Here is a 27,915-nt window from a genome sequence, read left to right as displayed (position 1 = left end):
TTGGTAGACACAGAGTCTCACTCTGTTACTCAGTCTAATCTTGAACTCCTGGGGTCAAGTGATCCTTCTGCCTCAGTCACCCAAAGTGCTGGAATTATAGGCATCAGCCACCACTCCCAGCCCAAGTTTTTAATAATGTGAAAAAATGCTATGTTATAAAAAATAAAAAGAGGCCAGGTGTAATGGCTCCTGCCTGTGGTCCCAGCTACTCCAGAGGCTGAGGCAGGAGGATCGTTTGAGCCCAGGAAGTTGAGGCTGCAGTGAGCTATGATTGTGCCACTGAACTCTAGCTTGGGCAGGGAGACCCTGTTGTTTTTTGTTTGTTTTTGGAAAAAAAAAAAAAAACAGTACAAAATTTAGTATGCTATATAATCACAACTATAATCTGTAGATAAAATGAGTGGAAGGAAATATGACAAACTGTTAATAGTTAACATATTGAAACTACAGGTTTTTTTCTTTATACTTTTTTGTTTTGCAACAGTTATATATATTACTTTTACAATGCACAAAATAAGGTACTATATATATATACATATATTTTAAAGATGGAGTTTTGGGCCAGGTGCTGTGGCTCACGCCTGTAATGCCAGCACTTTGGGAGGCCAAGGCAGGTGGATAACTTGAGGTCAGGAGTTCGAGACAAACCTGATCAACATGGAGAAACCCCATCTCTACTAAAAATGCAAAAATTAGCTGGGCATGGTAGCGCATGCCTGTAATCCCAGCTACTCGGGAGGCTAAGGCAGAATTGCTTGAACTTGGGAGGCAGAGGTTGCGGTGAGCTGAGATAGTGCCATTGCACTCCAGCCTGGGCAACAAGAACAAAACTCTGTCTCAAAAATAAATAAATAAAATAAAAAGACGGAATTTTGCTCTTGTTGCCCAGGCTGGAGTACAGTGGCACCATCTCTGCTCACTGCAACTTCTGCCTCCCGGGTTCAAGCAGTTCTCCTGCCTCAGCTTTCCGAGTAGCTGGGATTACAGGCGCCTGCCACCATGCCCTGCTAATTTTTGTATTTTTAGTAGAGACAGGGTTTCACCGTGTTGGCCAGGCTCCTCTTGAACTCCTGACCTCACGTGATTTGCCTCCCAAAGTGCTGGGATTACAGGTGTGAGCCACCATGCCCTGCCTGTACTTTATATTTAAGAAAAAAAATTACAAAGGAGAAATGAGAAAGAAGAGCAGCAGAAGATAATAGCATTGTTATCATTTTACCAAAAATGATAATAGTTAACCATTATTCCAGTTTGGAGATTTGATGGTTCTTGATAGGATGTAAATGGACTAAAGATATAGGACAAATTAAATTCAAAGTATTTTATTGAAAATTATCTTTTTAGGCTAGGCGAAGTGGCCTGTGTCTATAATCCCAGCACTTTGGGAGGCCTGAAGTGGGCAGATTACTTGAGCCCAGGAGTTTGAGACCAGCTTGGGCAACATACTGGGACCTCATTTCTACAAAAAATCAAAAAATGAGGCGAGAGGATCGCTTGAACCTGGGAGGTCAAGGCTGCAATGAGCCATGATCACGCCACTGCACTCCAGTGTGGGCAACGGGAGTGAGACCCTATCTCAAAAAGAAAAAGAAAGAAAATTATCTTTTTAAATAATAATCATGACCTTTTTACAGTAAGGATAGCTTTTTTTTTCCCTTCTTCAGTAAATAGTTTATAAGGAGATTAAAACGTTTTATTCTTCTGGGTGGATTAATTTTCATACACAGTTATTACATTGTGAAAATTTTCACATGAAAACTAATTTTCTGCCAGGCATGGTGGCTCACACCTGTAATCCCAGCACTTTGGGAGGCTGAGGCGGGTAGGTTGCTTGAGCTTCAGAGTTCAAGACCAGCCTAGGTAACATGTACCTTAGTCCCAGCTACTGGGGAGGCTGGAGTGGGAGGATGACTTGAGCCTGGGAGGCAGAGGTTGTAGTGAGCTGAGATCATGCCACTGCACTCTAGCCTGAGTAATAGAACTGGACTATGTCTTTAAAAAAAAACAAACAAAAAAGAATTTCCGTATGCAGCTACATTGAAAATTTTAGACGAGAAAAATACATTTTCACATTTTAAATCCTCTGTTTTTAACCAGGCATGGTGACACATGCCTGTAATACCAACTACTGAGGTGGCTGAGGCTGGAGAATCGCTTGAACCTGGGAGAGGGAAGTTGCAGTGACCCGAGATTGTACCACTGCACTCCAGCCTGGGCAACAGAGTGAGACTCTGTCTCAAAAAAAAAAAAAAAGTCCTGTGTTTTAATATTCATTTTTGTCTACTCTTAAATTTTCAAGGCCTCAAAAAATTGTTACAGTTGTTCAGAACTCTAACGGACATTTTATCAAAAAAATTTTATTCCTTTCTCCGTTCAGGAAACGATTATACATGGAAGTATTTGAATATACTCGCCCTATGATGCATCCTGAACCTGGTAAATTCTACCAGATTAATCCAGAAGAGTATGAACACCCAAATCCCTGGAAAGAGAGTTTCCAGCAGTTGGTATGAAATATAAATAGAACATATTGGTTTATATTATACATTTGTAAATAACTTTTTTTAAAAAAATAAGTTTAGTCTGGGCCTGGTGGCTCATGCCTGTAATCCCAGCACTTTGGGAGGCCAAGGTAGGTGGATAACCTGAGGTCAGGAGTTCGAGACCAGCCTGGCCAACATGGAGAAACCCCATCTCTACCAAGAATACAAAAGTTAGCTGGATGTGGTGGTGCGCGCCTGTAGTCCCAGCTACTTGGGAGACTAAGGCAGGAGAATTGCTTGAACCCAGGAGGTGGAGGTTGCAGAGAGCCGAGATTGCACCACTGCAATCCAGCCTGGGTGACTCCAGCTCAGGGAAAAAAAAAAAAAAAGTTTAAACTCGAGTAGGTTTTAAAGGTAAACCAATGAACATTTATCAGCCAACAGAATATTCAGCAATTCTTTTCACTACTGACATATCCATTAATAAGTTAGTGGCAGTAAGCATTAGTAGCCTGAGAGCAGTTGTGATTTCAGTGGGTCTATTTGAACTTGTATTTAAATTATTAGTGTTCAGTAGTTGTTTTAAAGTTCCACATTTAGCTTAATTTTTATATGGTCCTTCATGAGTGATTCTCAGCTGGAGATGATTTTGCTTTCTGGGGGACATTTGGCAATGTCTGGAGACAGTTTTTGATTTTCACAATGGGAGGAGAAGGTGCTTGCTGATATTTGGCTAGGTAAAGGCCAGGGATACCTCTAAACATCCTACAATGCACAGGACAGCCCCTATAGCAAAGAATTATCTGACCTAAAATATCACTAATGCTGAGCTTGAGAAACCCTGTTCTTTGTTTCTGGATATTAATGGATCATAACTTTAGATTTTACATTGTATTGTATGACAGAAAATTATTTGGAATTGTTGGGGATTATTTTTGATTTTTAATAAAAGTTGTTCATGCAGTTGAACATTAATTTAGAATATAAGGCTTATGTTAGTAGTCATTGGTTTTGTTTTGTTTTTGACATTTTAGTATAAAGGTGCACATGTAAAGCCAGGATTTGCTGAACATTTCTACAGTAACCCTGCAAGATATAAAGGAAGAGAAAATATGTTGGTATGTTTGATTTGTATTTTTATGACTTAAAATGGTAATCTTTCAGTTCTGTACTGACACTTTTATTTTTTTCTAGTATTATGATACCATTGAAGATGCCCTTGGTGGGGTACAAGAGGCTCATTTTGATGGACTCATCTTTGTTCATTCTGGAATATATACTGATGAATGGATATATATTGAATCTCCAATCACCATGATTGGTGCAGGTATTTTGAAATTCATTGTCATTAAAATTTTAATATCTTACTCATTTATATGATAGGATTTTTAAAATGCTAAAATTCAGTTGAACTTTTATAATACCCTGCTGGTAGGCTGGGCGTGGTGGCTCACATCTGTAATCCCAGCAGTTTCGGAGGCCAAGGCAGGCAGATCACGAGGTCAGGAGTTCGACACCAGCCTGACCAACAAGGTGAAACCCCATCTCTGCTAAAAATACAAAAAATTAATGGGGCATGGAGCACACACCTGTAATCCCAGCTACTTGGGAGGCTGAGGCAGGAGAATCGCTTGAACCTGGGAGGTGGAGGAGGTTGCAGTGAGCTGAGATCATGCCACTGCACTACAGCCTGGGTGACAGAGCAACACTCTGTCTCAAAAAAATAAAAAAAATAAATAATATCCTGCTGGTAAAGTAGGAATGAAGAGATCACCACACATATTTTATGTGAAGGAAATGAAAACATAAGAGTTCAGAAATTATAGATGTATATAAATTTCTTTCTTCCCTTTTTTTTTTTTTTTTTTTTTTTTTTTTTTGAGACAGAGTCTAGCTGTGTCACCCAGGATAGAGTGCAGTGGTGCAGTTTCGGTTCACTGCAACCTCTGCCTCTGGGTTTGACCAGTTCTCATGCCTCAGCCTCTCAAGTAGCTGGGATTATAGGCATGCACCACCATACTTGGCTGATTTTTGTATTTTTAGCAGAGACACGGTTTCGCCATGTTGGCCAGGCTGGTCTCAACTCCTGGCCTCAAGTGATCTGCCAACCTCAACCTCTCAAAGTGCTAGGATTACAGGCATGAGCCACTGTGCCTGGCCATATATGTTTCCTGTTGTCAGTACTTTCTCCATTTGCCTTCATTTATTGATTAAACAAATAAATAGAGTTTTTTCATCTTTTATTTGAAAATACCTCTAATCCCAGCACTTTGGGAGGCTGAGGTAGGTGGATCACTTGAGGTCAGGTATTCAAGACCAGCCTGGCCAACATGGTGAAACCTCATCTCTTGTTAAAATACAAAAAATCTAGCTGGTGTGGTGGTGCGCCCCTATAATCCCCTCTACTCTGGAGGCTGAGGCAGGAGAATTGCAAAGAAATAGAAGATGCTGATGTTTTTATTGCTGTGTTTTTAAAGGAACTGAAATAGAATTTTTAGATACTTTTGTACTATTTCAAAGCTATTTATGGTCAACTTCCTAAGAATAAATGTAATGAAATATCTGTCAAACACTGAGTCATTTGAAAATCTGTGCTTTTTTTTTTAAGGATATAGTACACAGAACATTTTAAGATAGCTAGTTATTATTTGCCAATGAATTTGCATTTACAGCCTGTTTTGCTTCCTTCCTCTATCTCCATCATGAAGATGGGGAGGATAGAGTATAGCAAATTTTTGTCTGGTGATTATATTACTTTCTAAATTGAGGCCACGGTTGGAAATAAATTTAAAGAGGTCTTTTCTCTTGAGCTTTTGTTTCCAGTGCTGCTGCTGCTAGTGTTTTTGTTTCCACAAGAAACCGTTTTTTTATTTTGCCATTGCATTTGATATTCATGGTATTTATAGTTAAATGTTCTGAGTATTACTGTGCATGAATTTGAATATAGTAAGGGCTGATGATGAAACATAGTTAACTGATAGTGAATATTAGTCCTACTACTCAGTACTAATGTTTTAGTACGGTCCCCCTCCATAAAGGTACCCATCTGTTGAAATCAAATAAAGGTAATGTGCCTTAAAATATCTTCTCCACAGCACCTGGGAAAGTGGCAGACAAAGTTATAATTGAAAACACTAGAGATTCAACCTTCGTTTTTATGGAAGGCTCCGAAGATGCTTATGTTGGATATATGACAATAAGGGTAAGAAATTTTAAGATTTAAAGTACATGTCAAAATCATAAAGGCAGTGGTTTACTTCAAACAAAATTTTTACTTTTCAGTTTAACCCTGATGACAAATCTGCACAACACCACAATGCACACCACTGCTTAGAGATTACAGTAAATTGTAGCCCTATTATTGATCACTGTATCATTCGAAGTACATGTACAGGTTAGTGTTTCCATTATCTTTTACAATAAAATTCTGAGTCACTGTATTGTTGCCGAGTAGGTTTTTAAATAAATAAATAATTTTTCTGGGGGTGGGGAAATAATAAAATAAAAAATAAAAAATAAAATTTTTGTGCAGTTGGTTCTGCAGTATGTGTTAGTGGTCAAGGAGCATGTCCCACTATCAAGCACTGTAACATCAGCGACTGTGAAAATGTTGGACTGTATATAACAGATCATGCACAGGTATTTTTGAATTTTGTGGGTTTTTTTCTTTTTAAAAATCTTTTAAAAGCTCTACTGATGTTTGTTTCTCATTACTTTTTGTAGGGAATATATGAGGATAATGAGATTTCCAATAATGCGTTAGCTGGGATTTGGGTTAAAAATCATGGAAACCCAATTATTAGACGGAATCATATTCATCATGGACGTGATGTTGGTGTGTTCACATTTGATCATGGCATGGTAAGAGCACTTAATAGAAAAACAGAATTCTGTATCAGTTAAATTTCAAGTATGTTTCAGCCTTATTTTCTCTTGACCAAATTACCTGAATTGAAGAGTATAGATTTAAAAGCAATTTCAGCAAATACTTTAAGATCAGTATGCAGTATTCATTCTGTAATTTATGCATCAAACATATCCATGTAGAGGTGATAGCGTTCTTAGGCAATATATGTGATATTTGATGGAAGTAAGGTCTAATGTCTCAAATGTGTGTGTACACAAAAGTCACCTAGAAGCTTTCTGTTTTAATGAAAATTCCTGTATCCTCAGATTTAATAAATCAGAATTTCCAAGGATGGGGCCTAGCATATGTATTTTTAATAAGCACTATAAGTGAATCTAACAGTTTGTCTGTAGAGTACACTTTGAGAAATAATGGTTTCATTGTTATTTTGCTTATCATTGAATTCCTCTTGAAAATGTTTAAACTGGCAGGACTTTAATAGGAGATATAATGATAATGAAATATCAATTTTAAAACCATTTTGCAGCAGTTATATTAGGCATCCTTATGGATTATACAGTGTTTAAAATATTACTATATAGTTTTACATGATTTTCTAGAGACATGACTTTTTGAGTTTTGAGATTACTATTTCAAAGTGATGTTTTAAATGTTTCTATTCAGATTTTTTTTCATTTAATGTCTAATTTTCCTTGAGGTAATTTCAAATCCTGATATATCATTGGTAAAATTTTCTATTGCAGAGTCAGAGATGGGAGAGAGGGGAAAGAGGGTAGTAACATGGTGGCAAATAGGATTATGGTGAGGTTTTGTTGCCTATTATACAATATTAAGTAGTTTAAGAATGTTGGATTCATATATACAAATTTTCAACGACAAAGAAAAGTTTTTATTTTTATTGTTTGTGCCTGGAACCCTAATGCAGAGCTTTTTTTTTTTTTTTGAGACCGAGTTTTGCTCTTGTTACCCAGGCTGGAGTGCAATGGTGTGATCTTGGCTTACTGCAGCCTCCACATCCTGAATTCAAGTGATTCTCCTGCCTCAACCTCCCAAGTAGCTGGGATTACAGACATGCGCCACCATGTCTGGCTAATTTTGTATTTTTAGTAGAAACACAGTTTCACTATGTTGGTTAGGCTGGTCTCAAACTCCTGGCCTCGAGTGATTCACCTGCCTTGGCCTCCCAAAGTACTAGGATTACAGATGTGAGCCACCACACCCGGCCAGTGCAGAGCTCTTTTTTTTTTTTTTAAACTAAACTAGACCATGGCCAGGTGCAATGGCTCACACTTGTAATCCCAGCACTTTGGGAGGCCAAGGCAGGTGGATTGCTTGAGTTGAGGAATTCAAGACCAGTCTGGGCAACATGGTGAAATTCCATCTCTAGAAAAAGTATAAAAATTAGCTGGGCATGGTGACTCACAGCTGTAGTCCCAGCTACTTGGGGGGCTTAGACAGGAGGATCACTTGAGTCTAGGAGGCAGAGGTTGCAGTGAGCCAAGATGTGTGCCATTGCATGGCATTTCAGGCATGAGCCACCAGTTCATCATTTTTGAAAAACCTGTGGTGATGGGATGGTCCCTTTTTAAAGTTCACCATAGTAATTTACTCCTCATCACACACACGCTCCTTATACCATTTTTTAAAAATAGATTTAGACTTATAAATATTACAGCATTAAAAAAAATAAGTCTAGGCAATGCTATATATAGATAGGTATTTCCATTAAGGATTAATGAGATTTATAAATTTTAAGATTTATAAAGTATTTCAACCTATCTCCATCATTTTTATTTTTATTTTTTTTTTGAGATGGAGTCTTGCTCTGTGGCCCAGGCTGGAGTGCAGTAGCTCAGTCTTGGCTCACTGCAACATCCACCTCCTGGGTTCAAGTGTTTCTCCTGCCTCAGCCTCCTGAGTAGCTGGGACTACAGGCATCCACCACCGCACCCAGCTAATTTTTGTATTTTTAGTAGACACAGGGTTTTACCGTGTTGGCCAGGATGATCTCAATCACCTGACCTTGTGATCCACCCACCTTGGTCTCCCAACATGCTGGAATTGCAGGCAATGAGCTACCTTGCCCGGCTGCTTTATTTTTATTTTGCAAAGGTTAAAACATTTGCTTTTCTACAGTTATTGGTTTATATTTACTCTATATTTGTTTATCATTAGTTCTTTTATCATGGTTTCTCCATTCTTGAATTTAAAAATTTTTATTCATTCTTGGTGTAGCTAGGTTTTGTCATCCAGCCATTTTTTGTTTGTTTTTTAAAAGAAAGGCTTATGGGTATTGTAGCCTGAATTCTTGCCATGTGAGAATGCCTATCCATTGCCTTTTAACTTAGCTGAGTTTGTTTCTTTTATCTCACAGTTCTGGAGACATTTTTCTATTCTAGCATTGAGTGTGGCTAAGAACTCTGAGATCACCCTGAGTTTTTTTCTTTCTTCTTTGATTGAAAGATTGCTCTTCTACCGCAGTATCCGTATTTTGGCTTTTGTTGATGTTGTTTTGTTTTACTGTTTTTCTGTTCCATATGTTCCTTTCTTTAGAAACTTAGCTATCTTCTCTATTATTTTTATTGCTATGTTCTGTTCTGTTTAGTGTTGTATGAGTTCCTCAAATTTGTGTTCCTTACCATTTCTCCATAGTTTTGTCTGTTTTTCTATTGTTATTTTGCCTCCACTATGGGTCTTGCCTTTAATTTTTACATTTTTTAATGAAATCTTTCTAACATACACCAAAGTAGAGAGAATAGTATAATGACTCTCCAGGTACCCATTGTCTGCCTTCAATAACTATCATTTCAGCTGTCTTTTGTTTGTTTAATATTCAATTCAGTGTTCAGGAAGATAAATTGGTAAAGCTAATGTAAATGTAAAGATATTAAGAGGTTATTTACGGGAGGCTGATGCAGGAGAATCACTTGAACCCAGGAGGCAGAGGTTGCAGTGATCAGGCCACTGCACTCCATCCTGGGCAACAGAGTGAGACTCTGTCTCAAAAATAAATTAATTAATACATCTAAAAAGAGAGATGATTTAGACAACTGACAGCAAGTTTAGGATACAATTGTCACCAGAAAGCTAAGCAAAGGAGAAAAAGTCGTTATTAACTTGGGAAAGTAAAAAGTTGTGCAGCAAAGAATATATAGTCATACTTTATGGTGCAGCTCTGAATAACACACTAATCTAACCAAAATCAAGGTATAACTACACTGAAAGGATACAATATGTGAGTATATATTGTAGGGTATAGAGAGGTAGGAGAGCTAAATTCTCCTATCCCATAATAGAAGTCAGTGCATAATACCTAAAACTGGAAAGTCAAGATTTGGTAATACAGTGTGTTACTTAATAATATAGAGGTGAATCAAAAGAATCAGGTAAAAGAATTAAAAGTGGGGGCCTCTAGATAAGGGAAAATGAGGGAGGGGGCTGCTATTTGCCTTAATAAACTTGTGGATCTAGTTGAGTCTCTTAACTCTGTAAAGTCAAAACCTAAAGAAAACAGAAAGATTATCCCTTGCATTTGAATACTGTTTAATCAATGTATATCAATTTCTTTTTATTAGATCATGGCATTCACAGATATCAAATTTTGCTTGCAGCACTGTGAATGTTTAGCAATCAGATTTGTCAGCCCAGCATGGTGGCTCAACACCTGTAATCCAGCACTTCGAGAGGCCAAGGTGGGAGGATCACTTGAGGCTGAAAGTTTGAGACCAGCCTGAGCAACATGATGAAACCCCATCTCTACTAAAAATACAAAAATTAGCCAGGCTTGGTGGCATTCACCTGTGGTCCCAGCTACTCTGGAGGTTGAGCGGGGAGGATTACTTGAGTCCAGGAGGTTGAGGCTTTATTGAGTGATTGTACCCTTGCACTCCAACCAGGCAACAAAGTGTTTGTCTCTTTAAAAAAAAAAAAAAAAAAAAAAAAAGGACAAAACGAAATCTATCAGATGTCATTCAACTCGTGGCAGAGAAAGACTAAAAGTTATACTAATTGTGCTCCCTCCTCATGGGTGAAAACATCTGAAATGGTGAATAACCCTAATCTAATATTAAGGTCTCTTTGTCTAGCCTCTTCTTGTTTTTTTTGATGGTCAGTTTTGCCGTAATAGTGTATATATACACCCAGTGTATATTCAGTTTTATTCTGTATAAAATCAAAGAAAAAGGTTTTATATTTGAAGATGCTATCTTTTGTATATCTTCTGATTTTTTTTTTTTTAAAAGAGAATAAGATTGGCCGGGTGCGGTGGCTCACGCCTGTAATCCCAGCATTTTGGGAGGCTGAGGCAGGCAGATCACAAGGTCAAGAGATCCAGACTATCCTGGCCAACATAGTGACACCTCGTCTCTACTAAAATACAAAAAAAAATTAGCTGGGCATGGTGGTGCACGCCTGTAGTCTCAGCTACTTGGGAGGCTGAGGTAGGAGAATTGTTTGAACCTGGGAGGCGGAGGCTGCAGTGAGCTGAGATTGCGCCACTGCACTCCAGCCTGGCACCTAGCGACAGAGCGAGACTGTCTCAAAAAAATAAAAAAAGAATCAGATTATAATCCAAATGTAGAGATGTAATTTATAGATAATTTGTTCTTTATTAATGGAAAATGAAATCTGAACACTACTTCTGTATGTTATTCTTAGAGGTCTGTTTTCTTGAAGAGTTAAACATGTGGTATGCTAGAGTATTCAGAATATCCCCTTTTTAACCTCTACTAAATTTGTCAAAAAATTCATCAAATCCTGTTTGAGTACTTACTTACTGTGTGTAAAGTTTTACATACATGCTCCAGAAGTTAGAATAGTCTTTTCTCTTTAGGACCTTATGATGAGGTAGAAATTGACATGATAAATATAGAAATAATATAAGGCAATACATCGAAGTAACATGAGAAAAATACTTAGTGCTAAAGAGATTTTAAAGAGGAAAGAGAGTAAGTACATTCATATTTCTCTTAATATTCAGTCTGCATTGAGTGTCTGGCCTTAGGATACCACAATTATAGTAACTTTCATTATAAAAGTAAAACATGTCCTTATATAGGAAATTTAAGAAATTCATAGTATGAAGAAAGACATACTTGTCCATAATTCCACCACTCATAATCCTCTCATATTTTTGTTCCATCCTTCAAATTTCCTTTATTTTTGTTTCTTTGTTTTGAGACAGTCTCATTCTGTCACCCAGGCTGGAGTGCAGTGGTGCAATATTGACTCACTGCCACCTCCACCTCCCAGGTTCAAGCAATTCTTTTGCCTCAGGCTCCCAAATAGCTAGAGGCGCATGCCACCATGCTTGGCTAATTTTTGTGTTTTTAGTAGAGATGGGGTTTCACCATACTGGCCAGACTGATCTCAAACTTCTGACCTCATGATCCACCTGCCTTGGCCTTCCAAAGTGCTGGGATTACAGGCGTGAGCCACCGCATCCAGCCAAATTTCCTTTAAACCAAAATTACATATAATGTATACTACTTTAAAACTTGTTCTTTTCATTTAACATGTATAGGATGAACATAATCTTCAGAAACATTGTATTTAGCCACTTCTCTATTATTGGGCTAAGATGAAGTTTTTTTTTTTAAATTACTCTTTTTGTAAGACTCTGATTGTGTTCTTTGGTAAACCTTTATTTAGTTTTGAGACTCTGTCGCCCAAGCTGGAGTGCGATGGTGTGATTAGGGCTCACTGCAGCCTCAACCTCCCAGGCTCAAACAATCCTCCCATCTTGGCCTCCCTAGTAACTAGGCCTATAGGCACATGCCACCACACCTAGCTAGTTTTGTTTTTAATTTTTCCTGTAGAGACAAGGTCTCACTATGTCGCCCAGGCTGGTCTTGAACTCCTGGGCTCAAGTAGTCCTCCCTACTCAGCCTCCCAGAGTGCTGGGAGGCCAAGCCACAACTTTTAGAAGTTGACTTGGGACATTTTTAAGGCAGCCAGGGTTTATATTCTTTAATGGCTTTAACTTTTTGTTGAAGGATATATACTTCCAGTTAATGATATTTATCTACATTTATTGAATAGATCTTTTGCTATTTTTCCTTCATGCCTTTGAATGTACTTGGACTAATTAGAAGATATATAGTTACTTGTTTTACTAAAACATTTAAATTATTAGCCAGGCACGGTGGTGTGCGCCTATTTATAGTCCTAGCTATTCAGGAGGCTGAGGCGGGAGGACTGCTTGAGCCCAGGAGTTTGAGGCTGCAGTGAGCTATGATTATACCACTGTACTCCAGCCTGGGCAACAGAGTGAGACCCTGTCAAAAAAAAATTAAAACATTTAAATCTTTTTCTTTCCATGATTATTAATTGAAGCTTAGTGTGTATACCTGCTTTTTATTCTTACTTTTAAACTTTTTTTTTTTTTTTGAGATGGAGTTCTGTTCTTGTCACCCAGGCTGGAGTGCAGTGGTGCAATCTAGGCTCACTGTAACCTCTGCCTCCCAGGTTCAAGCGATTCTCCTGCCTCAGCTTCCCTATAGCTGGGCTTACAGGCATGCACCACCACGCCCAGCAATTTTTGTATTTTTAGTAGAGACGGTTTCGCCATGTTGGCCAGGCTGGTCTCCTCCTGACCTCAGGTGATCCACCTGCCTTCACTTCCCAAAGTGTTGGGGATTACAGGCATGAGTCACCACGCCCAGCCTTAAATGTTTCTAATACTTAATTTTGAGGTATGCATTGAATGTTTTTTAAATGGCATTTCTTTTTTTGTAAAGTGGCCTTTACCTGCAGATTTAATTTCTGTATTTTTCAGGGTTACTTTGAAAGTTGCAACATACACAGAAATAGGATAGCAGGCTTTGAAGTAAAAGCCTATGCTAACCCCACAGTGGTTCGATGTGAAATTCATCATGGGCAGACTGGAGGAATATATGTCCATGAAAAAGGAAGAGGACAATTCATAGAGAATAAAATCTATGCAAACAACTTTGCAGGTGTATGGATTACCTCAAATAGTGACCCAACAATAAGGTATATAATTATGGGTGAAAATTACTTTTTCACTTCAAGGTTTGTCAAAAAAGTCAAAATACTGAGCTTTTTAACCCTTAAAAGTTTTTCTTGTTAGACATTTGACTACTGTAAGATACATTTTACTAGTTTAAGTCTGTGCATCTGAATGAGCCATAGCTATTGCAGATTTAGTTTTTGGTGTTTTTTTTTTTCTATTAGTGATATAAACCATACGTGATACTTTGTGAAAAATTGCAAATGCTGTGATTTTTATTTTAAATTCCTCAAACTGCATTATAGATGAGTAAATAGGACTGTTACCTTCCCTTGGAGCTTGAAGGACTTTGTCGTCTTTTTTCTGATAGAAGCAAATGGAATAACTCAGGAAAACTATCTCAAAGATTCTTGGCCAGAAAGATTAAAATTATCAAAAAGTCAAAACTGCAAGCTGTCACTTTCTGTTAATAAGCCAAAATTGTAGAACCAGAGCTATTATAACTTAAACACCATGAATTATTTTTAATTGTCAAATTTTATTTTCCACTGACTTGATGAAAGTAGACTATGGGGTTTCCATCTTGCTAATATTCATCGAATGTTTCTAGATCAGTTAAAAAATGGTTTTGGAAAAGAAAAAAAAATTGCTTTGAATGTATTAGCTGTTTTGCGGGGAATTTTTAAGAATGCTACATACGTTCTCTCAAATAGTAGTTTGACTTTTCCAAAGTCTTAGACCTTAGAAATAACTTAAGAAACTGAGGCCTTAGAAGTTAGATAATTTGTTATATGACCATGAGGGGCCTTACAATTGTATAAAACAAGTAAGTTTTGCTGAATAGATGTCTTCTTTTTTATTATTTCACATAATTATAGGGGAAATTCTATATTTAATGGAAATCAAGGAGGAGTTTACATCTTTGGTGATGGGCGAGGCCTTATTGAAGGAAATGACATTTATGGTAAGCACATGGTTTTGTTCTATAAAACTTACAGATTGGCATGTCTTCTTGTTATTAGCACAATGATGGAACTTTTTGAAGTTATCCAAGTGGAATCACTGATCTATCTTTAATTTTTTATTTTTAAGAGACGAAGTCTTACTCTTGTGCAAACTGGAGCACAATGGCACAAACATAGCTCACGGCAGCCTCAGACTTCTGGGCTCAAAGTGATCCTCCTGCCTCAGCCTCCCTGGTAGCTAGGACTACAGGCATATGCCACCATGCCCCACTAATTTATTTGTGTAGACCAGGTCTTGCTATGTTGCCCAGGCTGGTCTTAAACTCCTGGCCTCAGGTGATCTTCCTGCCTTGGTCTCCCAAAATGCTGGGATTACAGGTGTGAGTCTCATGCCCTGCCCTTTATTTATTTTTATTTTATTTTATTTGTTTATTTTGAGACAGTCTCACTCTGTTGCCTAGGCTGGAGTGCAGTGACACATTCTCCAATTGCGGCAACCTCTGCCTTCTAGGTTCAAACGATTCTCGTGCCTCAGCCTCTAGAGTAGCTAGAATTACAAGTGCATGCCACCATACCCAGCTCATTTTTGCATTTTTAGTAGAGACGGGTTTTGCCATGTTGGCCAGGCTGGTCTCGAACTTCTGGCCTCAAGTGATCTGCGTGCTTCAGCTTCAGCCTCCCAAATAGCTGGGATTACAGGTGTAAGCCATCACGCCCAGCCTAAATTCTTGATAAAGATTATTCCGTGATACTTACTCACAGGTACTATGCCCGATACCAGGGATGAAAATACAAATAAGACCTTAGTCCTAAGGAGTATCTGCAGATTCCATGGTTTCACTCTATTGTTTAATAGTTAGTAAATTGTTTCTGTGGCAGTTTAATATACTTTATGCTAATTCAAGAAAGAAAATATTTATTCCTCATTAAAGTTTTAGAAACATTAAATCAGCAAACAATTAGTATATATCTGTGTGCCAGACACCAGTATGTGCCTGGGCTTTTGCTTCTAGTAACACTAACCTGGTTAATACTTACATAAAGCTTTACTTGCCTGGCACTCTTCTGAGCATCTTAACCTGAATTAAGTCATATAACATTCACATCAACACTGTGAGGTAGATACCATTAAATATTGATCAGGATACAGAGGCACAAAGATACTTACTGTTCAGTGTTCAGTATACAGACACAAAGGTTAAATTACTTACTCAGGGTCACACAGGAGGTAGAATTCCTGGGATTCGAAATGTGGCACCTTGGCTTGAGAGTATCCACTATGCTATACTGCCTGCAGCCCTCCGCATTTATTTACACTTGTAGTTCCCTTAATTTTGTCTTGTAATGGTCACTAAAATTCTAGTGTAAGAATTTTAACCACTATCTAATGTAAAACCCTTACTGTATTCCCTAGGCTTACAAATGTTGACATTGTAACTTTTATTTTTAAATAGGCAATGCATTAGCAGGAATTCAAATTAGGACAAACAGTTGTCCAATTGTTCGGCATAACAAAATTCATGATGGCCAGCATGGTGGGATTTATGTGGTAAGTTAATGTATATAGTTCTATAAACTCATGCATCAAAACCAGGGGGGGAGAAAGAGTTTCTCCTTACTTAAGCTTTTGGGTAGGCCATATTTAACTTCTGTAGTATGAATTTATGACTGTCTTTAATAGTTAAACAATAAATAGCATTCTTGTTCTCCCTGCCAGTATCTTATAGTCTGTGTTGAATTCTATAAAATTTAATCAGCAGCTGACTAAATTTAGGCATAAGAGATACAACTTTTTATTAAAGTCTTTATTATTGGCAATATGGGCTAAATGCAACAGCAATTAATTTGCAATCTGTTATATTTGTTACACCAGAATTTTACCAGTATGACTAGTGTATGAGTCTCTGAAGTTCTGCCACTTTTTCATTTCAATTTATGTTAAAATATAATTGTCTTTCAAAATTTTGAAACCTTTGTATTAATCGTCTTTGCTCATGCCATCTAAAATTTTGTGACTGATTCAAGTAAGAAAATGCAGGAAATTTCAAAAAGGTCTTTATGTTACGCAAGGCGTGACTTTTAATTTTCATTTATGGTTCTAGAGATGCACATGTCTTCAATTACCTACTAAAAGTAAAAATTTTGTGAACATGAAACCATGTCATTTTGAAGTGATTTCACCAGTAATAAGTTTACTACTAAATAAGAGGTTGTCAGTTTGTTACCCATCCTAGGGTGAATTAATTCTTTTGCTAAAGAAAATTGAATGCTACTACTACTCTTATGTGATATTAAAAGTATAAAACCACTTAACAGTATAAATTTTTGGAAGCTTAAAACGGGGGTAGAGGCTACATAAAAAGAATATTGGGCCAGGCACGGTGGCTCACGCCTGTAATCCCAGCACTTTGGGAGGCCGAGACAGGAGGATCACAGGTCAGGAGTTCAAGACCAGCCTGGCTAACATGGTGAAACCCTGTCTCTACTAAAAATATAAAATTTAGCTGGGCGTGGTGGCAGGCGCCTGTAATCCCAGCTACTCGGGAGGCTGAGGCAGAGAATTGCTTGAACCTGGGAGGTGGAGGTGGAGGTTACAGTGAGCCAAGATTGTACCACTGCACTCCAGCCTGGGCAACAGAGCGAGACTCCATCTCAAAAGAAAAAAAATAATGTTGTCATTATCTCATTACTCAGATGAAAAAACAAAAATGAAAAGTTTTTTCATAACTGTCTATAAAGGGAGTAACAGACTATAAATGCCTTGATTATAAAAGATATATATTATAACCAGTGTAACTTTTATTTAGCATGAAAAGGGACAAGGAGTAATAGAAGAGAATGAAGTTTATAGTAATACTCTGGCTGGAGTCTGGGTGACAACTGGCAGCACTCCAGTACTGAGAAGAAACCGGATACACAGTGGCAAGCAGGTAGGATTAGCTTGGACTCTTGGTTGGGAAATACATTGTTTTGTAAATACTTGTCACTTGAAAAAGATTTTTTTTGTGTTTCTTTTGTTTTTTTAATTTTAGGTTGGTGTTTATTTCTATGACAATGGACATGGAGTGCTAGAAGACAATGATATCTATAATCATATGTATTCAGGGGTTCAGATAAGGTAAATGTTTTTACATTTGGCTTTGTTTTGGGAGGGAGTTAGGAGTATGTGGGGTGTGTAGAACAGATTTGCTTATTGTCTAATGCCCAGTCTTTATCCCTCTGTTGTATATATATTCACATTCTTAAAATAATCTTGACTTAAATTGTCAGAATGTAACTTTCCTTGGTCTAGGTAAAGAGTCACATCACTTTGAGATGTGACTTTCCACTATGAGAGTCCATCAGCTGCCAGTATGTTCCTTCTTACGTGGAGAGTGGAAGTCTGTATTAAGATACTTGTGCACTATGCCTGGCATATCATTGGCACTCAGTAAAATGAAGCTTCTGTTCTATGCTATTTCTGTAAAATTAATAGTTTTTTATCTCTCCCCTCCTCCCCCAGCCTTTTTTTTTTGTTTTTGAGACAGAGTCTTGCTCTGTCACCCAGGCTGGAGTGCAGTGGCATGATCTTGGCTCATTGCAACCTCCGCCTCCCAGGTTCAAGCAATTCTCCTGCCTCAGCCCTCTAAGTTAGCTGGGATTACAGGTGCATGCCACCACACTCAGCTAATTTTTGTATTTTTAGTAGAGATGGGGTTTCATCATGTTGGCCAGGCTGGTCTCGAACTCCTGACCTCATAATCTGCCCACCTCAGCCTCCCAGAGTTCTGGAGTTTACAGGCGTAAGCCACCGCGTCCAGCCTTTGATACCCCTCTTACAAGTTTTTGGAACTCTCTCAGTCCTAATGATCATATACCGGCTTACCTCTGTTTATTACAAATTGAAGGTCTGTGGCAACCCTGTGTTGAGCAGATCTATCAGTGCCATTTTTTCAGCAGCATGTGCTCACTGCCTGTCTCTATGTCTCATTTTTATAATTATTAGAGTATTTCAAAGTTTTTCATTGTCCTTATATCTGTTATGATGATCTCTGATCAGTGATCTTTGATGTTACTATTGTAATTGTTCTGGGACACCGTTAACTGCACCCCAGATAGCAAACTTAATCTGTAAATGTCGTGTGTGTTCTGACTGTTCCACCAAGCCGTCATTCCCATCTCTTTCCCGCTTCTCAGGCTTCCCTTTTCCCTAAGACATAACAGTATCTAAATTAGGCCAATTAGTAATCCTAAAATGGCCTCTAAGTGTTGAAGTGAAAAGAAGAGTTGCGTATCTCTCACTTTAAATCAAAAGGTAGAAATGATTAAGGTTAGTGAGGAAAGTATGTCAAAAGCTAGGCCTCTTGTCCAGTTAGCTAAGTTGTGAATGCAAAGGAAAAGTTATAGAAAGAAATCAAAAATTCTTTTCCAGTAATCACAAATGAAAAGGAAGCAAAGCAAATCAATCTTATTACTTAGTTTCTCAGGGTTCAAAGCAAAATTTAAAAAAATAACAAGAAGGCCAGGTGTGGTGGCTCATGCGTGTAATCCCAGCACTTTGGGAGGCCGAGGCGTGCGAATCACCTGAGGTTGGGAGTTCGAGACTAGCCTGACATGGAGAAACCCTGTCTCTACTAAAAATAAAGTAGCTGGGTGCAGTGGTGCATACCTGTAATCCCAGCTATTCAGGAGGTGGAGGTTGCAGTGAGCTGAGATTGCTCCACTGCACTCCAGCCTGGGTAACAAGAGCGAAACTCCATCTCAAAAAACAACAACAAAAAATGGCCTTATGCTAATAAGGAGATATGGAGTATATTTTAATGATCTGGATAGAAGATCAAACCAGCAACATTCCCTTAAGCCAATTTCTAGTTCATAGTAAGGCCCCAGCTCTCCTCAGTTCTGTGAAGGCTGAGTGAGGTGAGGAAGCTGCAGAACAGTGAAGCTAGCAGAGGTGATTTATGAGGTTTAAGGATAAAAAGCTAAGTGCAAGGTGAAGCAGCAAATGCTAAGATAGAAGCTACAGAAAGTTATCCAGAATATCTAGCTAAGATAATTGTTGAAGGTGACTGCACTAAACAGATTTCAGTGTAGACTCAATAGCTTTATATTGGAAGAAGATACCATCCAGGACGTTCATAGCTAGAGGGGAGAAGTCAATGCCTGACTTCAAAGGACAGGCTGATCTCTTGTTAGGGGTTAGTTCGGCTGGTAACTTTAAGTTGCAGGCAGTGTTCATTTACCATTCTGAAAACTCTAGAGTTATGGTATATCTACTCTGCCTGTGCTCTATAAAGGGAACAACAAATCATGCATGATAGCACATGAGTTTACAGCACAGTTAACTGAATTATTTTAAGTCCACTATTGAGACCTAGTACTCAGAAAAAATATTTCTTTCAAACTATTACTGCTCATTTACAATGCACCCAGTAACCCAAGAATTCTGATGCAGATGTACAAGGAGATGAATGTTGTTTTCATGCCTGACAATAGAACATCCATCCCACAGTCGGTGGGTCAAGGAATAATTTCAACTTTTTTTTTCATTTTTTTAATATAAAAAATTATTTTATTTTCTATTTTAAAATCCATGTGGTAACTTTTCTGATATCTCCTGCTTAAAACCCAAAAGATCAGAAGGATTGTGAGGCCCTGGATAGGTCTGTATTCGTACTGAAAATCAAGATCAAGCGAGCTTTTGCCCTTCTGCTCCACGGGAGGTTTCTGTCCTCCCTGAGCTCGCCTTAGGAATTTCAACTTTTAAGTCTTTTTAATGTGAGAAATAACTTTTCTGAAACCAGTAGTTGATAAAGAGCATTCATGATTTATGGGAGATCTAAAAAAGTGCTGTAATCCCAGCACTTCGGGAGGCTGAAGTGGAAGGACCGTCTGAGGCCAGGAGTTCAAGACTAGCCTGGGCAACATAGTGAAACCCCATCTCTTTAAAAAACAGAAAAAATTAAGCATGGTGGTATGTGCCTGTGGTCCCCATTACTCGGAAGGCTGAAGTGGGAGGATCACTTGAGCTGAGCCCAGGAATTTGAGGCTGCAGTGATCTATGATCATACTGTGTCCCAGCCTGGATGACTAAGCAAGACCCTGTCTCAAAAAAAAAAAAAAAAAAAAAATTAACATAACAGGAGTTAGGAAGAAGTTAATTCCAATCCCCATGGATGACTTCAGGGGTATAAGACTTTGGTGAAGGAACTAGGCCAGGCGCAGTGGCTTACGCCTGTAATCCCAGCATTTTGGGAGGCCGAGGCGGGCAGACCATGAGGTCAGGCATTCGAGACCATCCTGGCCAACATGGCAAAACCTTGTCTGTACTAAAAATACAAAACATTAGCCAGGTGTGGTGGCATGCACCTGTAATCCCAGCTACTCTGGAGGCTGAGGCAGGAGAAGCGCTTGAATCCAGGAGGCGGAGGTTGTGGTGAGCGGAGATCATGCCATTGCACTCCAGCCTGGGTGACAGAGCAAGACTCTGTCTTAAAAAAAAAAAAAAAAAAAAAAAATTTAGTGGAGGAACTAATTGCAGGCATGGTAAAAATGGCAAGAGAAGTAGAATTAAAAAATGGAGCCTGAAGATGTGACTGAAGTGCTGCAACCTCATGATAAAACTTGAACAGATAAGGAGTTGCTTCTTGTGGATGAGCAAAGAGTGGTTTTTCCTGTTGAAGATGCTGTGAACGTCGTAGAAATGACAACAAAGGATTTAGAATATTGCATAAGCCTGTTAATAAAGTAGTCGCAGTGTTGGCAAGGATTGACTAATTTTGAAAGGAATTCTTCTGTGAGCAAAATGCTATCTTGTGTGCTACATAGAAATTATCCATGAAAGGAAGTGTCAGTCTGTGTGGCAAATCTCTTATTTTAAGAGATTGCCAGTTGGCCAGGCACAGTGGACCATGCCTGTAATCTCAGCACTTTGGGAGACTGAGGTGGGTGGATCACTTGAGCCCAGGAGTTTGAGAACAGCCTGCACAACATGGCAAAACCCCATCTCTACAAAAAACACAAAAATTAGCTGGGCATAGTGGCACTCACCTATAGTCCCAGCTACTTGGGAGGCTTAGGCAGGACGATTGCTTGAGCCCAAGAGTTCAAGGCTGCAGTTAGCTATGATAGGATATGATAACGCCACTGCACTCCAGCGTAGGTGACAGAGCAAGATCCCATCTTGTAAAAAAATTTTTTTTTTTAATTAGGACTCCTGAAGGCTGGCATGATTATTACCATTTTTAACTATTTTAAAATCAGGGTATGTACTTATGTAATATACACAACTTTTATATGCACTGGGAAACCAAAAAAATTCGTGCCACTCTTTATTGCAATACTCCCTTTCTTGTGGTGGTCTGGAACAGAACCTGCAATTGTCTCTGAGGTATACCTGTAATTCATTCCTTCATTTTACATCAGGGGAATATATAATAATATAATAGTCACTTAATATAACTCCATTTAGTTTACATGTTAGGAAACTCTACAGTAATAATCTGTAGCAAAGTATGTTCTGTGGAAAATACAGGATTAAGCAAAATTAAACCACTTTCTTAGGGCATCTTGAAGGACTCCATTGTATAGTTTATTATTCTTATATGACTTATGTGGATTTCTCCAGTGTTACCTCACGTAATGAGGTATGGGAATAGAAGCTATTGAAATGGTATTATTTTCTATTCTATCCACAGGACTGGAAGCAACCCCAAAATTAGACGCAACAAAATATGGGGAGGACAGAATGGTGGAATTCTAGTTTATAATTCTGGTATGTTTAATCCATCATCTTTTTCTCTGTGTTAATACACCTTCTAGGTCGGGCCCCGTAGTGAAACCCATGCTTTGGGAGACCAAGATGATGGGGGGATCACCTGGGGTCAGGAGTTTAAGACCAGCCTGGCCAACATGGTGAAACCCCAGCTTTACTAAAATTACAAAAATTAGCTGTGCGTGGTGGCACACACCTGTAACCCTAGCTACTCAGAAGGCTGAGGCAGGAGAATCCTTTGAACCTGGGAGGTGGAGGTTGCAGTGAGCCAAGATGGCACCACTGTACTCCATCCTGGGTAATAGAGCGAGGCAAGACTCCGTCTTAAAAAAATATACTTTCTAAATAACCTACATTTTTGCATTTATAGGTCTAGGCTGTATAGAAGACAATGAAATATTTGACAATGCAATGGCTGGAGTCTGGATTAAGACAGACAGTAATCCCACACTAAGAAGAAATAAAATCCATGATGGAAGAGATGGTGGCATCTGTATATTTAATGGGGGTCGAGGTATTGTTGTTAATTTTGCATTAGTGAAAAACCCAGTTTTCCATTATTCTTCCATATCTTTAATGATCAATGACATTGCTAACTAAGTTATGAGTGAATCTCAAGTCTTTTTCATTATCAAGTTGAGCTGGTTTAGGAGATTAGTGCCTATAGTTAAGAGACAAATGTTTACAATACTTTTCCTTTTGTAGCCACTTTGAGTCTGCAGTTGTCAGTAAGCCTTTTTAAAGATAGAATTTGTTTACATTTTCTGGACCTTTTATTATTCAGAATAGTGATATGATTATAATAAACTTTAAAGTCAAGTTATAGAAATAGGTGTGAGAAATTAATTGATCTGTAAATACTTGAAAATGTCTTTAGTAAATGGGTATTGCTTTTGTAACTGTTTTCAACTGTGTTTGTTGGAGAATGGAATTAATGAAGCCAAGATGTGCCTGGTTTGGTATTGATAAAGGTCAACTCACATTGCATTGAGGCAAAAGTTCCATAGTGCCCGCCTCTTACAGATGCATGTATACAGAGATTCACACAGAACTACCAAATGCAAATCTATCACTGTTGCTGAAATATCAGTAACCCAACATTTGTACATTATCTTACATAGGATAGGTATTTACTACTCTAACATACCAAGATTTAATGGACAAAGTTTAATACAGCCAAGCAGTGATGATTCCATTGACAGACTCTCCAGGAGCTTATAATCTAGTAATTCAGTAAAGTGACATAATCCCAGATCTTTTTTACAAAGTATAGTAAAAACACAATACAGAATGGTTTATTTCCAAGGTGTTGAGAAAAGGTTCAGGCAAATAAAATCACTCTTGAGCTATGTCTTGAAACATGAGTAGATATTCACTGGTAAATGGGTTTGGGGGAGGCGAAGACCATTCCAGATGTTATTTCATTTCTGTTCTTTACTGATTAAACACCTATACCAACCACTGTGATACAGATGCTAGAGAAATGAAAACAGCACTACATCCATAAAATGTATAGTGTGTTGGAGTGCAGCACATTGTAACAAAAGCCTGGAGGAAACCGAAAGTCAGGCAAGAGGTACTGAAAGTTGAGGTTAGAGAAGGGACAAGGCCCAAATCATGAGGTTTTCTAAATGCAGTAAGGAGTTTAGACTTCATCTTAAGAATAGCACTTGAGGTTGTAGTGGAAATAAGATTAGAGACAGGAGCTTGGAATAACCCAGGCAATAAATAATGAGAGCCTAAACTAAAATGATAGCATGAGGGTGTGAAAACATTGGGGGGGAGGTGGGGGAGAATGTTGATGATATTTAAAAGGGCAGAAGCAGCTGGGCACACTGGCTTCACACCTGTACTTCCAGCTTCTCTGGAAGCCAAGGCAGGAGTTATCACTTGAGTCTGGAGTTGGAGACCAGCCTAGGCAACATAGCAAGACCCTGTCTCTATAAAAATAAAGGGTAGAGCCAACAGGACTGGGTCATCAATTTAATATGGAGGTTGAAAGAAAAGTGAAATATGATGCTCAGGATTCTGATTTAAGTGACTACCTTTTACTGAGGTAAGTTATATAGGAAATGGTTACTGGAAAGTATTAGTAAGGTCAGTTTTTTAAACACTGAATCCATGGTCATCTTCTGAGATACCCAAATTGGTTATGACCAGAATGTGAATAATTATACTAAGCTAAAGGAATAGATTTAAGAATTAGCAGCAGTGGCTCAGTCCAGTGGCTTATGCCTGTAATCCTAGCACTTTGGGAGGCTGAGGCGGGTGGATCATCTAAGGTCAGGAGTTCAAGACCAGCATGGCCAAAATGGTGAAACCCCGTCTCTACTAAAAATGCGAAAAAATTAGGTGTGGTGGTGGGCACCTCTAATCCCAGCTACTTAGGCTGAAGCAGGAGAATTGCTTGAACCGGGGTGGGGGGCTTGCAGTGAGCCCAGATTGCAGCATTGCACTCCAGCCTGGGTAGCAGAGCGAGACTGTGTCTCAAAAAAAAAAAGCAACGGTGTATTAGTGTATATGTAATAGTAGCAAGATCTAAGATCACCTAAAGAGTATGCAGAGGGAAATGAGAGGGACAGAACCCAGAAATATTAAATCCAAAGAGTGAACAGGAAGAGGACCCCAAGAAGTCCCTGAGTCATTTCAGAGATTTCCCCCACTCATCCAGGGGAAAGTTTAGGTCAATAATGTGAAATAGCAGAAGGGTCAAATGTCTACAGAAATAAAACCATGTCTCAAATTAAGACAAACAAGTAGATTGAAGACAGATTTTGAAAGGCAAGGTGATTTTAAAAGTTTGTCAGTCAGAGAAAGAGGCATGGTAAGAGTTGCAGTTAACTAACTGGAAACTGCAGCAGATGAAACTAGAATATAGGAAACTGATCAGAAAATGATTATAGTAATAAAAGCCAGAAATAAGGGCTTTCTTGCCTGAACTAAAAACAGGATACAAAAGTTTGAGAAGGTGTATCAAAGGAATTATTTAATTCAGCAGTATTGAGAATCAACTGTACTTGGCACTGAAGATGAAGTGGTTAGTAAACTTAGACATGGTCCCTGTTATCATGGAGATGGCAGATTATTGGTCAGAATGCTCTTACCTGTCATTTTAGAAATTTTGTTAGATCCTTAATACCTCTGAATTACTAATAAACTGTTTTTGGCTGAAAAAATAGTCCTGTGAATTTTACAATGCAGTTAAATAGGAATCTAAAAGCAAACCTAAATACCACCAAAAAGGCTAGTAAAGTCTGTTATATGCATTAGCCTTAATCTAAGGAAATATTTTATTATAGGTCTCCTTGAAGAAAATGATATTTTCAGGAATGCTCAAGCAGGTGTTCTCATCAGCACTAATAGTCACCCAATCTTAAGGAAAAACAGAATATTTGATGGATTTGCTGCAGGTTTGTATTTTCCTTTGTTACCTGTGGCTTATGTATGGTTCTGCAAAGTGTTTGGAGTATGTTCATTCTGTTTTGCTTATTAACTAAAATGTGCAAAGTATGCTGCTAAAGTGGCTGAATGCCTGTTTATTCATTCACTTATGAGAGCACCTAATCAAGTTCTGGATTCTACTCTAAGCCAGACTCCTAAGAAATCATTGCTGTTATTGCTTAGTCATGATTATGAAATATTAATTGGGATAGAATAAATGCAGGCTTGTATTAACACTAGGAGTACAGATCAGTTCCTCAGATGAATTTACCAATTTAAATCTGCAACAGAAACACAGATGTTAAAATGGATGCAAATGAAACCCAAGTATCATGTATTTAAACTTTAAGATGGGTTGGGGTGCAAAACAAATTGCGGTTTTCACCATTACTTTTAATGGCAAAAACAACAATTAATGTTGCACCAACCTAAAACTTTGTTAATGTGTAAACTAACTGCAACCTAAACATATTTCTGGGCAGTCTCCCCTTCTACATAGTTTACAGGAGTCTTAAAATGTCATTAATAAAAATATTGTCAAGAACTGTCTGTGCCGGGCATGGTGGCTCACGCCTGTAATCCCAGCACTTTGGGAGGCTGAGGCAGGCAGATCATGAGGTCAACAGATTGAGACCATCCTGGCCAACATGGTGAAACCCCGTCTCTACTAAAAAATACAAAAATTATCTGGGCATGATGGCACATGCCTGTAGTCCCAGCTACTTGGGAGGCTGAGGCAGAATTGCTTGAACCTGGGAGGCAGAGGTTGCAGTGAGCCAAGATCACACCGTTGCACTCCAGCCTGGCGCCTGGCGACAGAACGAGACTGTCTCCCAAAAAAAAAAAAAAAAAAAACCGTCTGTATCACTCCTTTTAGCAAGGAATAGTAGACCATGATCATTGTTAAGTGAATGTTACTGTCAACAGTTGAAAGAAATACCTACATTTTATTCAGTAGCCATGTATGAAGAGGGTTAATGTACTTAAAGAACCAGTTTACATGTGCTTGCTAACTTCAGGTTTTTAAGAAGCATTATAAAATGTTTCTACTTGTTTGTAAATTTTACTTCAGGTATTGAAATTACAAATCACGCAACTGCAACACTAGAAGGCAATCAGATTTTTAACAACCGGTTTGGAGGCTTATTTTTAGCATCTGGTGTTAATGTGACAATGAAAGGTATGTTGGAGTCTGTTCTGCCTATAAATATATGCAGTATGCCATGAAAGATAATCAGAAACTGTTTTATAACTTTTGATTCCTTCTATCACTCTCCACATTAGCAACAATTTAAGGTATTTTCAAAGAAACAAAGCTTTTGTTCTAAATGGTTGGAGTCTCTTATACAAGGAAAAATTCTATTCTTAACTGATTTCTTACAATTACTTCATTGGTTAGTTTCATTTAAAGCTCTTAAAAATAGTGGCTCTTCTCTTTTTTTCTTTGTGATTCTTAAATAGTGGCTCTTCTATTAGAATAATCCTATAATCTTTAGTTTTTAAAATATTAACGGTCCTCTAGATTTTTACTTACTCTTTCTTTTATTACAGATAACAAAATAATGAACAATCAAGATGCCATAGAAAAGGCTGTTAGTAGAGGCCAGTGTTTATATAAAATATCAAGTTATACCAGCTATCCCATGCATGATTTCTACAGGTAACTTAGAAATGTATTTGTGAATCCTGAAAAGAGGAAGACTAATTTCCTTTTGAAATTAGCAATGCCTAGCATTTGCCAGTGTTGAGTCTGTAACTAACAGTCAGGCGTGGTGGCTTATGCCTATAATCTTAGCACTTTGGGAGGCTGAGGTGGGAAGATCAGTTGAGCCCAGGAGTTCTAAACCAGCCTGAACAACGTAGGGATACCTTGTCTCTACAAAACAAAACCCGTAACTATGGAAAAACTCTACTATAGTAACTGATACCATATGTAACTCAGGTTGTGTAATGTATTGTTTTCCTAGAAATTTCAAGATAAAGCTGTTATGTGTTTGATATAGCCCAATCACTGTGACAGTGTTGACTCTTCACTCCTCCAAATTGATTCAGCCCAGAAAGATTTGAGGGGCTTTTAAAATGGAAAGAACTGCTTTATACAACTTACAAATCATTCCTTTTCCCTCAGAAGACACAAGACGACAGAAAATTCACTTATTCCATTAAAGTTCCTTTTCAGAGTTAATCTGGGTTGGAGCCACAAGGAATTTTGTTTTGGTTCTCTTTTTCTTAAACCCAAAGGTCATAGGGTAATACATAATATAAACAGAATGGAATGTTTTGCATTAATGACGTTTGAGAAAAGTAATTTAAGCTTTTGCTTTTTAGATGTCACACTTGTAACACCACAGATCGAAATGCCATATGTGTGAACTGCATTAAGAAGTGCCATCAGGGACATGATGTAGAGTTTATTAGACATGATAGGTATGTAG

At 38.2% G+C, this 27,915-nt stretch overlaps 1 protein-coding gene across 2 annotated transcripts in view; it reads left to right on the top strand.

The window, feature by feature from the left end:
* Positions 1 to 27,915, top strand: part of FBXO11 (F-box protein 11) — a 100,261-nt gene that overhangs the window by 70,948 nt on the left and 1,398 nt on the right. For both annotated transcript variants that reach the window (XM_012473750.3, XM_064364060.1), the window contains exons 5-22: positions 2,378 to 2,507; positions 3,518 to 3,601; positions 3,678 to 3,810; positions 5,579 to 5,685; positions 5,766 to 5,877; positions 6,016 to 6,122; positions 6,207 to 6,344; positions 13,127 to 13,344; positions 14,200 to 14,285; positions 15,741 to 15,835; positions 17,094 to 17,216; positions 17,319 to 17,404; positions 21,963 to 22,039; positions 22,410 to 22,553; positions 25,339 to 25,449; positions 26,553 to 26,660; positions 27,032 to 27,140; positions 27,809 to 27,907. In XM_012473750.3, the coding sequence (XP_012329173.2) occupies positions 2,378 to 2,507; positions 3,518 to 3,601; positions 3,678 to 3,810; positions 5,579 to 5,685; positions 5,766 to 5,877; positions 6,016 to 6,122; positions 6,207 to 6,344; positions 13,127 to 13,344; positions 14,200 to 14,285; positions 15,741 to 15,835; positions 17,094 to 17,216; positions 17,319 to 17,404; positions 21,963 to 22,039; positions 22,410 to 22,553; positions 25,339 to 25,449; positions 26,553 to 26,660; positions 27,032 to 27,140; positions 27,809 to 27,907 (2,067 nt within the window). The remainder of the gene's footprint in view (positions 1 to 2,377; positions 2,508 to 3,517; positions 3,602 to 3,677; positions 3,811 to 5,578; positions 5,686 to 5,765; positions 5,878 to 6,015; positions 6,123 to 6,206; positions 6,345 to 13,126; positions 13,345 to 14,199; positions 14,286 to 15,740; positions 15,836 to 17,093; positions 17,217 to 17,318; positions 17,405 to 21,962; positions 22,040 to 22,409; positions 22,554 to 25,338; positions 25,450 to 26,552; positions 26,661 to 27,031; positions 27,141 to 27,808; positions 27,908 to 27,915) is intronic.

Source organism: Aotus nancymaae, unplaced genomic scaffold, assembly GCF_030222135.1.
Source record: "Aotus nancymaae isolate 86718 unplaced genomic scaffold, 86718_ANA_hifiasm-v0.15.2.pri h1tg000057l, whole genome shotgun sequence".
Taxonomy (NCBI): domain Eukaryota; kingdom Metazoa; phylum Chordata; class Mammalia; order Primates; family Aotidae; genus Aotus; species Aotus nancymaae.
This window is presented reverse-complemented; position numbering and strand designations above follow the sequence as displayed.